Source organism: Topomyia yanbarensis, chromosome 3 (assembly GCF_030247195.1).
Source record: "Topomyia yanbarensis strain Yona2022 chromosome 3, ASM3024719v1, whole genome shotgun sequence".
Lineage (NCBI taxonomy): Eukaryota > Metazoa > Arthropoda > Insecta > Diptera > Culicidae > Topomyia > Topomyia yanbarensis.
The window spans coordinates 44,716,658-44,734,658 of NC_080672.1; the positions used below are offsets into that span (position 1 = coordinate 44,716,658).

At 38.4% G+C, this 18,001-nt stretch overlaps 1 protein-coding gene across 6 annotated transcripts in view; it reads left to right on the forward strand.

Annotated features, from left to right (window-relative positions):
* LOC131688525 (tyrosine-protein phosphatase 10D) overlaps positions 1 to 18,001 on the forward strand; it is a 40,920-nt gene that overhangs the window by 727 nt on the left and 22,192 nt on the right. For 2 of the 6 annotated variants that reach the window (XM_058972833.1, XM_058972834.1), the window contains exons 2-3: positions 7,908 to 8,329; positions 9,376 to 10,611. In XM_058972833.1, coding sequence (XP_058828816.1) covers positions 8,170 to 8,329; positions 9,376 to 10,611 — 1,396 coding nt within the window. In that variant the 5' untranslated portion in view covers positions 7,908 to 8,169. Of the gene's footprint in view, positions 1 to 4,966; positions 5,254 to 7,047; positions 8,330 to 8,810; positions 9,108 to 9,375; positions 10,612 to 18,001 lie in introns of those variants that run through there. The other 4 variants (XM_058972835.1, XM_058972836.1, XM_058972832.1 and 1 more) reach the window with 4 other exon arrangements.

The window sequence follows — 18,001 nt, forward strand, 5'->3', positions numbered from 1 at the left end:
CGAAGCCCCGATGAATGATTCATAGAAGGAATGAAAGACAGATGGGTGTAAAGATAGAACCCGTCAAAAACAAGCGATACAAGCGGATGTGGCTAACGATGATTCGACGCGTGAAACGTGATATGCAGGATGAGTAGTGAACAGATACTGAACGGATACTAAAATAGGCGGGAAAATACTTGGTGATTCGTTGTGTGGCACTGAGCGTCAAGGATCGATGGGAGTGAGCTGTTACGGTTGTGACTACTATTAGGAAAAACTTTGCCACTTCGATTACTAACAAGGTTATCTTTGGTGGGGTGGCCTTTGATTGCTACACATATTGCAAGTTGCCCGAATCCAGCGTTCTTGGAGATGATTGCAATCTTCAAACGCTCCATCTCCAGCAACAAAAACTTCGCGTAATGCACCGATACCAGAATCTACCAGAATATGAAATCGTTCTTGGTGGTATTTCTGAATAAAGGCCGCAACTTGCGATAAGCATTTCGTCACAGAGAACAGACGTCCATCTTCAGCATTCAACTTGTGTAAAATCTCTAACGGTTTCGAATGTAGTTGGGATATCCAAACCAGGTGCGCTACTGTCGTCATGTTTTTTGTGGCTGAGTTCAACAGAATTGACAGCGGTTATTTCTCTACCCAGTCAAACTAGTCCGGAACCGGTTCGGAGACAAGAGACGAACTGAAAATTATCTATAGCACACAATTATACCCTTTGGTGGGAGCATTTTCACTCTTAATCAAATCTTTTAATACTGGGACCAGTTCCAAAATTTCGATGTGTTCAATATGTCATAATAAGTTTAACGGTAATAGCTCCTGTCGGACTGAATTGAATGTTTTAACTATTTAGTTGAACATAATTATTACGGCTTTGTACGTATTTATAACGAGCGCAACATGATGGAAAACATGTTTTTTGAGAATTTTTGATAAGCAGAGATCGGATTAGTTACCATTTTCGCTGTGTGCCGACATAATCAGTTTTGTCGATCAAGTCTCGTCTGCGGTTTGCTTAATCTTTATCTACAAAAGAACGAACACCGATTTTGGATTTGGTAGGGGCATGGGCCGCTTCGAATGGCGATTTGCCGATGAGCGGAGAAGGCACAAGCCACAGAGAAGACATGGTGTACATAAGAGGAAGTAGCCATGTAGTGCGAAGAAGAGGAGCAGGTTGCTGCATTGGCCTGAATTGTGCTCGAGATGTGAGCGAAGAGAGAACACAGTTTAGCAAACTTAAAATACCGTGTGTCTGTCCGGTCGTATCGACCTCCTGGCCAAAGACGTGGAAGGATTGCGCTACCTTGCCTTCCATGTTTCGCATCAGTGCTTACTGCTCCTTCCGGTCACGCAAAATCGTCAGACAGTTGGAAACCGGCTTGCACTCGATGCTCTCACCTTTCTCCAGAAGTGGATCTTGTATATCGGCGCTCGGTTGTATCTGGCTGATAAAAAAGGGGTTATGATGACGAACTTCTTCATTCCGCGGTTGAGCCGGCGGTAATGGCATATCATCAAACGTTATTTTGCTTCATTTTTTTTCGCTTACCTTATCTTACCGTTCAGACTAGAGCCTTGTTGTCTCTTGCTGTATGCAGAAGCCGTCTCCACTCCACTCGATCCATTGCTGCTTGTCGCCAGCCTTGCAGTCTTCGAAGGGTCCAGTTGTGCTTTATCTGGCCGATCCACCGTGCTCGCTGTGCGCCCCGTCTTCTTGTTCCTGTAAGGTAACCCTCAAGAATCATCTTCACCGGGTCGTCGTCTGACATTCTCACGACGTGTCCAGCCCATCGCAAACGTTACTGCTTTCGCTATGCCTGCCGTAAACAAACTGATAGAGCTGTGATATTTTTCCTGTATATTAAGATTTATGACAGCTCATTTACAACCACATATGTAAAGTCAAACCAAAAGAGTATCGTTTGTTTTCCTCACGAAATACCTAATCTCAACCGAGTTTTGCAGTGCAAATTTATTTTGTTTTCCTCACGAAATAATTCGGAAGTTTTTCTTTTCAACGTGAATATATTTATTGACGATTCACTGGTGAGCGCATCCCCAGGTGGCAGCATTTTCGCAAGAAAAATCTAGAAGAGAATTTTGTCCCTTTAAATGCAGGCGTTAGCGATCAAACACAGCCGATGTCGCACAATATTTGTGCCTTCATGGTTTTTCATGAAGACTGTATCACAACCTTTTTCCAAGAGCTGGCTCCAAAAATCGGCGGCTGCTAGCCGTACACACACTGTCTTTGGTCGTCATTCCACACAGCCCGAACGAGAGCGAAGCTGTTTATTATTGCTTTTGTTTACTGTGACAGCAGCATCAGACTCGTTGGTCCCACTGGTTGTCGAGTTAGCCCATCCTGCACATACACTATAATCAGCGATTGACTAATGGTGCAATGGTGATGGATATGCATATGAAGCCCGAATTTGCTTTTAATCAAGTAAATCGCCTAACGTCTGAGAGGTGTTAGGTCTAACTCTGTGCTCTGATGGCTCTACACATCAGTTTATATATTACTTGACGTCTACTGAGCTTAAAAGTCATATTTGGCCATTGTAATTTCATTGTATATTACATATCATAATCCCAAATATACAAGCTGGGACTTCTGCGAAGGGTACTTTATGGAGAGGTTTAACGGGTATTGCTACAAATTGTCGCGGTACATGTATGGGCATCTGTGAAGATTTACTTCATAGATCTTAATAAGGTTCATCTATGTTTGGTATCTAAGTTCCATAATCAGATTCCCATTGATCACACGAATAATACTCAGCACGCTGAATAGTAGCCATGTGATAATTGAGTTTGCTGTGTCCAGTCAGTGCCCTGACTAGAATATTCCCATTCTGCTGCTAATTTTCGGACACTCATCCGGCAGAAAAGTCTTTGTTTGATCGCAAGTTTGCACGCTATGTCAATGTTTGGCATGTTCGGATGTAGCGTATCTTGTGCTTCATCCAACTTATCGAAGGAAGTCGCAGCGGCAGCTCTAACTAATTCATCCGTTCATTCATTTTTAGTAATACCGGAATGACCGGGTACCCATAGAAGGTAGACAGGATTTGAAATGCTAAGTTCTTCGATTTGAGTTCGACATGCGGTTACTAATTTCGATCTCGAATCTGCCGAACTAAGTGCTTTCAGGGCAGCCTTACTGTTGAAGTGCTGATTGAACGCCACACAGAATCGCGAAGATTTCTGCTTGGAATACGGTTCAGTATTGACCAAGCTAATGGGATTGGTCTAAGATTTGCCGAAAGCCCATCTACATTGGCGGAATGCCATGCAAGCTTACTTTATTCTGAAATCGATATGAGCTGACCAATTTAGTTTTGTGTCAAGAATTAACCCCAACGTACTTAACTTGATCTGCAACAATAATTTGAAAGTCAAAGAAATGTAACGGGCGAGCTCCGGTTGTAAAATTATATTCTTATAGTTATATGTATTAACTGATAGTCCAACATGAGAAAACCATAGTTCAACAACACATAATCACCATTCATAAATTACGCAATGCGTTTAGGGGAGAAGGGGGACGTCAATTTGTGACATATTGTGACAAATAGGAGGGGGAGTGAGCTAGAACGTTACGAAACATGCTTTCACTGAAGATTTTTTTAATGATTTGTCACGTAATAGGGGAGGGAGGATAGATAAATTTGTGACAATTTGTTACGTGGGGTCAATTTTGGGCAATTTTTGCGTTACGCTATTTATGAATGTTCCCTAAGGCTTGCTGCAGCAAATAAAAAAGATGAGTGGGTAATGTCAGAGACATAACCGGAGTGAAGTAGAATACAATGGAAATAATGAAATATCGGTACACGTACATCGAAACCTAAAATATTCCAACATATTTATCCTCATACGGTAACCCTGAAAAGAGCATTTAATGAGAGTGAAACTAGCACGTCATTTCATGATTAGAATGAAATTCTATCAGCGCCTCTACCTACCGTCGAAGAATATGAGCTGACATGAAACGCAGCAGCTGCTACGCTTACAACGTCAGAACACAAACTAACGAATTTTTCTCGTGTTCCCTTTTTATACGCGTCGCAGTTCATTCGACAAAAAAGAGGCGGCCCCAGCAGCGCTTGCTTTTTAAGCGAATTGTACCGACCAATCAGGGAGCAGATAATGACTACTTTCATAAATTCCATTATTTTCGCCATTTTTAGTCATTGTACATTAGAGTGGCTCGAATATGACATTTTTCAGCACAGCACTTTTTCAGTTTCTTTTGTGGTCCCAAATGCCTGTGCAAAGTTTGGGAGCGGTCGGTTGCTTCCCGGGTTTGCGCATTGCATTCAAAGTTTGTATATGATTTTATACGGGGAAATCAATTATTTTGCATTTACGTTAATAAAAATCGCTATTTCATTCAATATGATAAACCAGCTTTATAAAACTATAATTCAAACCTTGGTTAACAATTTTGTCGAAGAGAGTAACTAGCTACGAGTTTTCAAAAAATAGTTATAACGATTTTAAAACTGGTGGTACAATCCAAATGCAGAAATGCATTATTTCTTCCAACACTGCCAGTACACCATGACACCGATACTTTAAACTTAAATAAATGAGAATATAATCATCGCAGAGACTTGGTACCTTTGAATGAAATGTTCAGAATGAATATGCTGAATAATATAGACGTAGTCAGAAAATGAAAAGAGTGAGTGTGGCTTGTATACTCGTAGCTAGTTACGGTCTTTGACAAAGTTGTTAACCAAGGTTTGAGCTATAGTTTTAAAAAGCTGGTTTTTCATATTTTGTGAAATAGCGATCTTTATTAACGTAAATGCAAAATAATTGATTTCCCCATATAAAATCCTATGCAAACTTTGAATGCAATGCGCAAACCCGGGAAGCAACCAACCGCTACCAAATTTTGCACAGGCATTTGGGACCACAAAAGAAAATCAAAAAGTGCTGTGCCCGCTAGTTTAAATCATTTTGAAGTTTTCTCATACAACCGCGAGCCACTCTATTGTACATACTACCGAATTGGATACAAAATTGCTGTACATATTTCCAATCCGATACCCTAATAATCTTATTTTTCCATTCCAACGGCAGATATTCACGTTTAAAAAATCGGGTAAAATTCCGGCAGAAAATTGAAACGGGACCCCTATATTGAAACGTTAGAAGCATTCTACTTCAAAAAACCAAGTTCATCAAGTATTCTCAACAACCCATCGGCGACAAAGTGATCCCATAGAAAAGGTGACAGCACAGCACTTCGAGGATATCCACAGCTACTCAGTTTCCTTATCTCTACTTGTATTAACGATGGGCACAGATATCGGTTGCTAAGCATTGCGTGTATCCAGTTCGTGATAGATGAAGGTACTTAGTCAAAAGCACCTTCAACATCAAGAAAAACTGCTAAGTTTGATTGCTTTTGGAAAGAAGCTGTTTTAAATGTTGTAGACAACATTGTGTGACAGGGTGGTAGTAGTTTTCCCCCGCTGATATGCATGTTGCATTGTATGCAGGGAGTGCGTGTCCTAGCTAACATCCCGAATGTAGTGATCGTTTGAACGTTCCACTGTTTGGAGATCCTCTTTGACGTAGAACTAGAATAATTCCATCTTTTTCCGGAGACTTATACGGAGCAATATTTTCAATTGCCTATTTGATCGATTCGGTTGTCACAATTCTACGAGCAAATGTCCAAGAATCAGATCTACCTGACATAACTCAGGGGCAGTCGCCAGTGATGGCTCCGTATAGCCTGGGGAGGATGTGTCAAAAAGACAGTTGAGTACTACATCTTCGTCTGATGAGTATTCAACATTAGCAGTTCTAATCGAACTGACATGAAAGTCTTTCAATTTAGAAAGTAACTTATTTAATCTACTAGTCTCGTTGAAACTTGAGACATTTGTGCGGGGTTTCTGCATAACTTTTTGAGTCGAACTCGAAGCGGACAAGCTTTTCGGTATGCTGCTACTAAAAGTGAGTTTGTTTTATCGACGACCTCATCCAAGTCACTTGCAGATTCAATCGCCGGAAAATACCCAAGAAACCTAGTCGCAGCCTTCTACGTAGAGGTTCCAGTTCGTAGATTTGGGATTACGATATGTAACAATATCTAGCGAGACGATTAAATGATCAAAGACGATGTAATTATGATCAGAAAACGATGGTTCTAGCTCGTTGGATACGATTCAGTTTGCAAACTCATGCGTAATATCGTCAGAGCAGAGAGTTATATCTAACACCTCTTCTCTGCCAGCTCGTGCAAATGTTTGGCGATTTTCTACATTTAGTAAATGTAGATTTGTACTACTGAATTATTGCATCAATCCGGTGCCTTTGAAATTGATACCTGAGCTGCCCCAAATTATGTGGTCGGCTTTTGCATCACTGCCGATTATGAGAGGAAGCCCATTTCTGTCACGGTATGATACAACCTTTTTGAACTCATCAGAAGGTAATGATTCATTATGCCGCAAATATGCCGAACAATAGACGTACTTCCTGTTTATGTTATCAACGGTCATATTGACCGTGACAGCACAAATATCGCGAGTTGTGAGGTAGGATATAAGACATGCATCAATAGCACTATTCGCAAGTATACATGCACGAGGCATTTTAAGTGGATTTGTCATGTAATTTCTGTTGAAAGCTACGAAGATTGGATTAAGTAGATTTCCAACACAGAAGTTTACTTTATAGAAATACGGTTCTTGAACCAAAGCTATGAGAGCGTTTCCTTTCTGCACAAGGCGGGTAGATTCATAGTTGCTGTACGTTTATGCTGTAGATCTATTTTTTGGTACTCTAACCATACAGCACTACACATTTAATCATCAGTACATTCCGGTGTCTAGTTAGACGATGTATTTAAACTAGTACTACAAGTTAGCACTAGTTAGACTCAAAAAAAGGTTTTACTCCCTACCCATAAGACAAGAGCTCGTTTTCGCTTTCTCATCAGCAAACCAGAGCTTCTGCATTTGCTTCCCGGGACAAGTCAGTTGCTTTTGACGTTCACCTATGGCGTGTGAACTGTTTGGAATTTTTTGTATCAAACTAGTGCTAATTTGGGTATTAGTTTGGATACATCGCCTAACTAGACACCCAGATGGTGCTTGTTACTGACGAGATGAATTCGAAACATAAAAAATCACCTTGCCTTGAGGACTCTTGTTTTCAGTCACCTATTACAACATGGGAACAGAAACCCAGTGGGTCAATTCTTTGCCGAAATACTTCGAGAGATTTCTGTCGCCGGATACCACACTAAAGGCCGCCGGACCGACAAAAAACCCCCATTGGACAGTTTTGAAACATAATGTCTAGGAAGTTGTGTTTTAAATTCTATTGTGTGATTGGAACCTGTGGAACATCGAATGTTGTGGGTAATCTGGGATAGATTTCTATCAATACAGCGCACCATGACACACCAAACGTCTTATCAGTCAACACGCTCTATACGAGCTGATACCTGTACAATTCAAGCTACTTGATGTCTTGTTCGTTGAATGCCTATAAAATCCCCATTGATAACCTAACTGTCACCTATCAGCACCCTTTTCGAGCACAACATTTCATTTGCTGATAATACTTGTCAAAATTTTAACAAAGCTTTTAAATGGGTTGTTGAAGAAGTAATTGGTTTCAAAGAGTAATTGCTACCGGAAGATTATTCCCATCCGATGTCTAATGTGCATTTTGATAGTACGAGCTCGGCTTTCCGATTTTGCATTACGTTTCGTTATCTGTGTCACCCCCGTTTTATCGATGCTTCTATTGTTTAATGGACCCGGAATGGCTGTTCGCTTTTTACACAGGAAACTGTTTGTCTAGCTAATTTAAAACTAATCTGCTTTATAACTTTATGGTGTAACCTCACGGGTTTTTCACAGGCCGCGGGTGCAAAAGGGTAGCTGTTGTAAAATAAGTTATTGCTGTCACTATGGTCGTCGAATGATTTGCTTTGAGATTCAGTGAGTTTACCGTTGATTAGTGTGCTTGTTTTGTGACATCATAACGCATAGATGTACTGGGTAGCTGCATCAGAAACTGAATCTAGTGGTTGATCGATTCACTACACAACAGGTGAACATGATGAGTTTGGGACAATCCGTATTGATTAGTGACAATAAAATAGCGCGATAGTACTTAGTAATGCTTGCGGTTGGAAGTAAAAAGTTCTTCCTGTTGATATTGGTGACCTTTGCGGATTTCGTGGCACTCAAGGTCACGGATGATGATGCCTTTACCGAAGAAACTGGATCTAGTGGCACAACTGTTGATCTATTGAACTATACGGATCTTTGTTCAATGGGTAAGTCGATTCAACATTCGATGGAGACGCATGCCTGCTAGTGTCGACCGCCCGTTTTCATAGGAATGAAGACTCTGTTGTTATTCCAGGAGTCTTTATTCAGCTGTACAGTCGGTGAAATATTATGGAACATTACTTTTTGTAATGTTAAAATGTTTTGACTGTTGGTTTCAGTCGATATTAACTGTTACGTTGACCATGCTTAGGCGCTAAACATTGAATGCGCTGCTACATTTGATACTCAGGATTTTTAGTCATGGAGGAAATACTGTTTTTGTGCACAAGGGTACACTTTATAGCAAATATATAATGTTTATCTTTGTACCCAAAAGCATTGTTTCCTCTTCTTCTTCTTTCTTCTTCCAATTCTGTTTATTTTCCGTCGGCCTATTTCCGCTACGAGGCCAAACACTGACGCCAGAGAGGTGACACTCCCACTATCTGGATTGGATATCGACCCATCAACTCATGGACCGGGGACCAACAGCTTTACTTCCCTTCCGAAGGAAGGCGTGACCTCAGATTTTTCTCACCTCTGAAAAATCTCAACGACCTCGATTGGGATTGAACCCAGACCAACTGGGGTGGGTGGCGGTCACGCTTACCACCCAACCATCGGCGCCGTCCATTGTTTCCTCCGGTAACAGAAAATTCCACGAGTGTCATATGAAGTAGTGCAACTGTTGTTTAGTGCCAAAGCATTGGAAGACAGTTTTCCCGATGATATTGATCGCATTGACAGAAAGTGTTTTACCGAAACCGACGGTCGAAGCAACCGGTATAGCCGAATAAACCCACCTGCAATTAGGTTCTTTACAGATACAGTTAACCTCACTTTTCTTGACAGTTCGCTTGTACTGTTTACATGGACTTAGAAAAAAATGTGGACGACTAGATTCGCTAGAAGCAAATCGTAAAGAATTTTTCTAAGTCTATGTAAACAGTACAAGCGAACTGTCAAAAATGAACATTCCGTTCATTTGTGACGTCACCGTAAAGTATTCAATGAAGAAATCTCTAATAACAACAATTTTTTTCTCTTATAGCTTCGGTTGAAAATCTAAGGGCGGATTTAATCTCTGAAACTGCCGTAGAAGTAAGCTGGACGCTGAACGCCACCCTCCAACATTGCATAGAATTCATCGAAATTACCAATGGAGCCAGCATTGCCACGGTCAGCAAGGAATCCAGTTCCTATACTTTCGTGAATCTTCCTCAGTGTGAGCAGTTCTTTGCAACTGTTCGGATTGCAACTTCACAAGGTGCTTTCGGTCCTGCTGAAGAGATTGCCATTAAAGTGATGAATGTTAGCGTTGATTATCGATCATGGTTTGAAGCACAAATCAACTGGGACTTTGTTCCGGAAGCAGTCAACTGCGTGAAAAATGTCACAGTTATTGGCGCACGGCTAGAACGAACGGTGAAACCAGACGAGTTTGTGGTAATTCCGGAGTTGAAAATGTGTCATAGTGAGCTTATCGAGGTACAAGCTTATTTACGAAACGGACGTACAGTTCGACAAGTCGTTGAATTAGACAATCGTCGACACGTGATGAGCAATATTACACTGCAGTTAGACCGCATTTATTGGACGTTCCCAACCGATGGGTTAGAATGTGTGGAAAAATTTCGAATTGTTCAAGTGATTCCGTTGAAAGACACATCCACAGAAGATTACTTCTTTCCGAATAAAGAAAATTTAACTACAGAATTATCATACCCGTTACTCGACCCGATGGAAAAATGTGCCAAACGTATCATTTCCGTTACACCAATATACGAGTCCGGATTCGGTGGAGTGCCATCTGTGCAAAGTTTCAAAATGGCAACGATAGCACCAATAGAGATAGAAGAGACGATCGTTGACAACAAACCGGGACGAAAGGTAGTGTTAAAATGGCAGAAACCTGCTCTACACGGTGAATGTGTAAAGGAATACAGGATTTCCTATCCGAACGAAAGTGTTACGCTTGCGCCCAATGAAAATAGTGCCACCTTCGACCGTTTGGATGCCTGTCGAACGTATCTGTTTACCATCGAGCTAATCGATGTGGAAGGGGAGATAAGGTCGCAAGTGATTGAAAGTGTTACCATCCGGGAGGAACCGATGGGCAGAGTGCGTCGATTGGAACTGTATGAAAGTGATTCCGGCGAGGTGTGGGTGAGATGGGAATTGCCAGACGAATGGGCATACTGTGTCGGTTCCTATCACCTCCAAGTGGTTTATGATGTTGATGCTCTGCGCCAGGAGTATAATGTAACCTTCATTCCGGAAGCTAGAGGTAGGTTAATATGAGCAGAATGCTAAATGAAAATTTTCCTGTTAGTTATGCTTGTCGCTATCTGTTTGGTGTAAAGTATAAACCCATGTATAATTGTATCAATTAGTCACTGGCTGTGGTGGTTTCTTTTGATAAAAGCCATTTTGAAGGAAAGGGACTTAGATATGCCACGATGCTTGATTGGAAAATCACTAAAAAGTGGCGTTTTCAGAATTTCTGCATGGTTAATGAGATGTTGCGAAACACGACATGAGAAATTGCGTTTTTTTTACGTAAGAACGTTGTATCTCAGAATTGGCTTAAATTATATTGAAGTTTTATCTGTTTTTTATGTAAACATGTCTGAGAAACTTGATTCCACACACTGTGATTGCGCGTATTGCGAGAAGATGAATACATTTGTTTAGTTTTTATGCCAAAACTCTCACCAAAGTCAACCGATCTAAGCAAAAATTGAGTGCCTTAAACAAAATAGATAGAACCATCGATTGTCTTCTTCGAAATGTTTCCACTATTTATCATTTTCGAGATATTATATCCCAAACTTTGAAAAATGTAGTTTCTCGAAGAATTTTGTCATAACACAACAGTGACGAAATGTGAACAATATATTTTGAAGTTGTACTTAAAAAAGAAGTTCCATTAATATATTTAATTTAATGAAAACGAACGAGTTGTATTTATGATCGCAATCAAAACTCATGTTATACATTCTACGAGACATGTAAAGGAAGAGTAGCTAGGCCAATCTGCATGCAAATTGCAATTGACCAGGAAGAAAATATCTGCATAACAGCTCATGAAATAAAGAATGAGAAATTTCAATATTTTTCAATCCACGAGTATACAAATATGTCAATGGTTGCCTCCTATATTATTCGGTTCAATGGATATATTCTTGTAATGATCAGGGTTAAAGCTATCTGGGAGGGAACATAACAATTGGCGCCCTTTCCAAAATACTTCAAGTTCTCATAGAATCCCAAAATTGAAAATGTGTATTATGTCATTTTTAACGTATCTCTTTTGCTTATATGAGAGGGTGAAAGGATGGCAAACGATGATTCAAAGATTCGTTTCGCTTGTCTTTTACACGCGAGTTTCACTCTAGTTCTGTTATAATGCTGTTTCTCGGGATCAGGCATTGTAATTCTCTCTCACTCAAGCGAGAAGAAGCTTATCCGATGTCCAACTTTTCCGAGATAAGATGAGTCGCAAGATTGTCCGTCTCCACAAATGGCCGATGTTAAGTCAGACCGGACCAAGTCGCAAAACATCAAAAAATGAGTTAATGATAGCACTGGATAAAGAATTTCTTCATCTACATTCCACTTTTACCGGATTTGAAATATGAAACAATAAACAAGAATTATGGTAAAAATTATTTTCCAATTATAATGTAAAGGATGCTGCGATTCAAACTTTAAACGCGTTTTCCTCGAAATCAATGCACTGTCACTTAGTCCGGTCTGACCTAACACCGACCAAATAGCGTGTGAATAATTTTCCTGATAAAATCTATTTGACTTTTTCCTTCTCACCGGAGAAGGCATTAATATTTTAATTCCGTGGAAATCAATAAAAGCGTCAAAATGTACATTTAATTTCAAAGAAAGGCGGCAAAGAAGTACGATAAACTTGTTTTTTTTCGTATTTTGGAATAGCGACAGCAAGGCAGCGAGCGCAAGAAGGATACCGTGATAAACTCATTCGCTCATTCTCCGACGGTTTAATTTATCCGGAGAAATAACACGTTGTATTTAATCTGGAGAAGTTATGTGAGTGCCAATAACTTTTCGTGTGAAAATGTGAGTTTTTTTGTCCCAGTAGCAAATTATCCGGACGCATTTACTCATATGAGCGATAAATGCAATGCCTGCTCGGGATCAATGTATGTGCAATTTATTGGTTGTATATCGAGTAATTAACACAAGCTGTGAGTTAAGACTGTTTAGACTGCTTCTTTCATTTGAGTTGGGATCTGTTCAACTTTATAGTTTTATACATAAAATTTAGATCGAGATTGGTCAGATTTCAGCGTAATTTTATAAGATTCACGCTTTTACTTCATCGCCGAAAAAACATTTGTTTCTTTAAGTGGTGCAGATACATGATAATTTATGCTTAGCGTCAATCGTCAATTATGCCTAAGGTATGTTATGTATCACTTTAATTATGCTTAATGCCTTTATGCCTAACACGTCAGTATACCTAACGTATTTATGCTTAAAGATGTTTCTGGTTCACCCGTGACAAATAAATTGTTTTGCGTCCTCTGGTAGGACACATGATGTTAATCTATCCAGCAGGCACAATATGGCGAATCAAAATGGCGATTGGCGTTGATTTTGACGAATACTCGTTTAGGAAATGCGGTATTCGCGAAAAAGTGATGTACCAACTGCGTTCCTAACGAATCTGTGGTCAGTTTTCTACGCACCAAAAATTTAAGTATAAATAGCTAAAAAACTTTTTCCAAGTATATTATATGCTATTTTTATCAACGTAGTTTGATTACTAAGGAAATTCTATATCAATTTCATATATAAAACTTTACACTTAAGTAACTTGTGATTAACTTTTCAGAAAATAATTATTTTATTTAGTTCACCATCGACGACGCGTCGCCTCCGAAAGGATAATGAAGATCAAATAAACGTAGAATTAAATATAATGTTAGAAAACAATCACAAACACTATAACAACCATCCAATTAACAAAGTTAACTTGATATTAGGCCTATCCAAAATTTAGTACTGCATCCTTTTAAAAATTACGAATATTTCCTGGAAATGGTTAAAAACTGGAAAATTCCAAAACTATGTTGGTACGTTCCATCTCCAGGCGCAAAAATGTAGTTAAAGTGCATATCGAACAAAACTCAATGATTGTTATTGTTATTGATTAGCTTTACAAAGAAGTACGTAAGATTTTTTGAGAAAAATTGCATATTTCCCGAAAAATATCCAAAAACTGGGTAATCCCAAAACAATTTTGGTACGTTTCATCTCCCGCCGACCACAAAATATCACCATCGTCGATTCGAACAAAACTTTGCAGTAGTGTTCGATTAATGAATCTCCATGATTTTCTTTGGCAATTGCAACAGTTTGATACAATAGCAATTTTTTAAAAAGGCCTAGACGTTTTTGAGTGCATTGTTTAAAAAAAATGTTCGATTGCCATATTTTATACACCAAAACTATCTGAAAACGAGTTATAGAGAATGAACAGTTTTGCACGAAAAAAAATTACACTGAAAAAATGTACCAAGTTTCACAGAAACAAAAAATTTTGTTGAAAATTTAAATAGCAAAAGAATCCATTTTTTATTTTTTTATATTTTTTCTCAACAAAAACCTAATGAGAGAAGAAACATTTCGAATGTGTTTGCCGGACGGAAACTATTTAATTTTTAATTCTCAACGTCCCCCCCCAGCTTTCTTATTGTGAACTAAATGTCAAAGTAAGCTCAGATGCCAAATTTCACATCATTTGGACAATTTTAGAGCCCCGCCCATTTCGCTTGTAGTTTTTGAAATTGGTACTATGGGAAAATATGGACTAAAATATATTAAATGCTATTTCTTTTGAAGTAGCACTCAGAAAATTTCAATTAATACCTCTTTTTAAAGGAAATAACCATGGTATTTGAATGAACATATTTCTGTTTCTCGAAGATAACGGGAAAGTGGGGTACTGGGTCATTTCGCCAAAATCTCCTATTTTCAATAATTTTTCTGCTCCGTAGCATAGCATTAAATATATTTTTCGTGAATATTTTCACATAGTACCAATTACAAAAACTTTAAGCGAAGTGAGCGGGGGTCTAAAATTGTCCAAATGATGTGAAATTTGGCATCTGAGCTTTCTTTGACATTTGTCACAATAAGAAAGGGGGGAGGCTATGAGAATTTAAAAATGAGTGATTTTTTGCAATGCGGAGAACTTATCACTAAAAAAGTTTTCCAACAATAACTTCATACATGTTGTTAAATTTCATACTAATTGACATACAAAACTGTAATTTTATTACGGAATATGATTTCAAGTGTCATATTAAATCAAAATGCATTTAGTAAAAATACAGTCTACAGTCCACAGTCAAATGATTACCGGTTTAAAGAGGTAAAAATATTTTTTAGTGTATTTGGATCATGGAAAAGCTGTTAACAAACAATGTTTTCCTAACAACTTTTAATATATTTTTATAATTTATTCCAGCGGTTCTCAACCTTTTGTGTCCCGCGGACCCCTTCGTAATTACTCAGGGTTGTTGCGGACCCCCGCAGCTTAACATCCATTTTGATGCTATCCAAATATTATTTTCAGTCTGTTACAAAAAAGGTCCTTCCGAGATAAATAATTTTCTTCGCGGACCCCTGGTAACTGCTTCGAGGCCCCCTGGGGGTCCGCGGACCCCAGATTGAGAATTGCTGATTTATACTATTTGCAGTCAAAAATACTTTTTTGCCTTTCTTATATCGAAAGGTTATGCAATCACTCTAAAAATCGTTAACCAAATCCCGCCCCGGAGGGCCGAGTGTCATATGCCATTCGATTCAGTTCGTCGAGATCGGAAAATGTCTGTGTGTGTATGTGTGTATGTGTAAAAAAATGACAACTTTGTATCTCAGAGATGGCTGGATCAATTTGCATAAATTTAGTCTCAAATGAAAGGTGCAACCTTCCCATCGGCAGCTGTTGAATTTTTTATTGATTGAATTTCCGGTTCCGGAGTTACGGGTTGAAGAGTGCGACCACACAGCAAATTCCCATATAAACTGAAATGAAAAATTCTCAAAAGGGAGGAGTAAGGGAAAATTTCAAAATGGAATTTCCACTTTTGATACCAAATGACTTTAAAATGCACGTTGAGATTTGATGAAATCTCAAAAAAAAAATTTGACGAATATTGAATTTTTTGGACTTTGGCGCATTTTTGCCTTTCTCATATAGAAAGGATGCAATCACTCCAAAAATCGTCAACCTAATCAATTTTTTTGACCTATAAAGGCTTAGGTAGGAGTATGCAATAAGGGGTTGCTACCTTAAAATTTAAACTACTTTAAAATTTCTTAACAAGTTGAAAATTTTCGGCACGGTCCGCATCCCCCGGATCTTTCTCCTTGATCCGCCGCTTGTTTCAAGCGATGTTTCAGTGTCGACACATAGTATCTCAAGAAATTGCCTGTCGATTTACTGTATGTATGTGTAAATCGTACTGAATATGTAATATACATTTCCATCATTGTATTGAACATAACCAGCCTTGGAATCGTAGTTTGGACAAATGAGAAAGGCACAATTGCACCTTTAAATGTATTTTGTACTTTAAATGCCATTTTAAAACAAAATACTTGGAACAAGAAAATTCGAAAATGTTTTAATAGTAGTAGTTAGTTGTTTAAACAAAAACACCTTCCAATTTCTATTGCTTAGCACGTGTCAAATTGTTTTAAGGCACATAACAACTTTTATTGTTTAGAACATCGCCAGTCCTATTGTTAAGATTTGGTTTAGCAAGTGCTAAATAAAACATTATCATAGATGAGGTGGTTTTATAACTGAAAACAAAACCTAACTTAAATTAGGTTTTTTTTGTGTTGCGAATTTATATCGTCAGTAACTAGCACCAACTGGGTGTCTAGTTAGACGATGTATCTAACATCACTCGGGACAAGTTAGTTGCTTTGAACATTCACATGTGTCGTGTGAACTACGTGGATTTGTTTGTAGCTAATTAGTGCTAAATGGGGTACTAGTGTAGATACATCGTCTAACTAAACACCCAGTTGGTGCTAGTTACTGACGAGATGAATTCGAAAGACAAAAAAATAAAACTTAATCCATTGGGTATTTTTTCTTGAAAATTTGGGTAGAAGTAGATTAGAGTGTATAGCTTACGCTGTATTTTTATCGCCGCCATTTTTTTGAAAATTTGAAAAAATGGCGTCACCCGAAAAGCAACGTATCGAATTGATTTTGCACAAGCACCTGAAAAATCTTGAACTCGGAGTCGTACAGTCAACGGTGAGTCGTGTGATTAAACGTAACTACCAAACTCTGAGCATCGAACGGAAGGATAAATGCGGTCAGAATGGATGTTTTATTGATGATAAGGATCACAAGCGTGAATCCCAATGCGTCGGTCAGGGATGTGACCAAAACGTTCAATCTGTCCAAGTCTTTTGTTCTGAGAGCCAAGGACCGGCAGGGATTCCATACGGACAAATGGGCAGAAGGCTCCAAATTGGGACAAACGGCAAAATACGGTGGGAAAGTCACGGTCCGGGAAACTGTACAACCAGATGCTGACAAAGTCTCATTGTCTCACCATGGACGTTGATCCCTATTATTCATTTCATTCATTTTCTTATTTTTTCCAGTTAATATATTTTATACAGTTTCTTCCTTTTATTAGTTTTATCAATTCTATTAATTCTCTTCAGTCATTATTTTTATTCGTTTCATGAACTTATTGTCATTTCTTTGCTTTATTATTTTTTTTAAATTTTACTTGTTTTATTGAACTTCTATAACACAGTATGTAAAAAAAATTAAAGACACCCCTTTATCGTACCAGTATTTTTGTACATAGGAAAGGTTTGTTGTATTGGACGATGAGCATATTTCATAAATTTTTGATTTACCGTTTCAAAGCTAATAAATGAAAAACTAAATAAGATTGTTGTCGTAATAAAGTGCAGCAGTCGAGTAGTGGTAATGGGATTAAATAGAAAAGAACGAGGGTCTTTAATTATTTTACTTACTGTATATTCAGTTTATTCGAGGTTTGACTCAAAATTGTGTTCATTTCATTTTTAATTGGGTGTCAACTTCACGTGAGTTCTGAAAAACAATTAATGATCCAACAGTTATATGTGTAAGAAATGTCTCATCTCACTGTTAGATGGATTAAATCGGTTTTTACTATCTGCATAATCTTGCAGGCTCATCGCCCTAAGTTCAATACGACTTCCGATTGAACAATGGACTTTATTTCCCACCTATATTGGAATGGGATTGACGAGTAGATGACGGCAATCGATACCTGACGCCATTTCAAAATACAAAATGGTTATTTTCGGTAGAGCGAAATTCTTCATGCCCCTTAAAATTAGTATTTTCAGAATGACCAGTATATGACGGAAATCGGTGTCTGATTCAATTTTAATATCGAAAATCTTTATAACTCAATGAATATAAGTATTTCAAAAGGGTTGGATAAATCCAGTTTTTTTCTGTGCCATAATGACGGAAATCATCATCCTGTTCGTATCGCAACATGTTGTAGATTTTCAAAAATGCAAAAAATGCAAAAATGATTTTATTTGCCTGGCGAAATCTATCGAAAATTATCATCATTGAATGCCTGATATGATGGTAT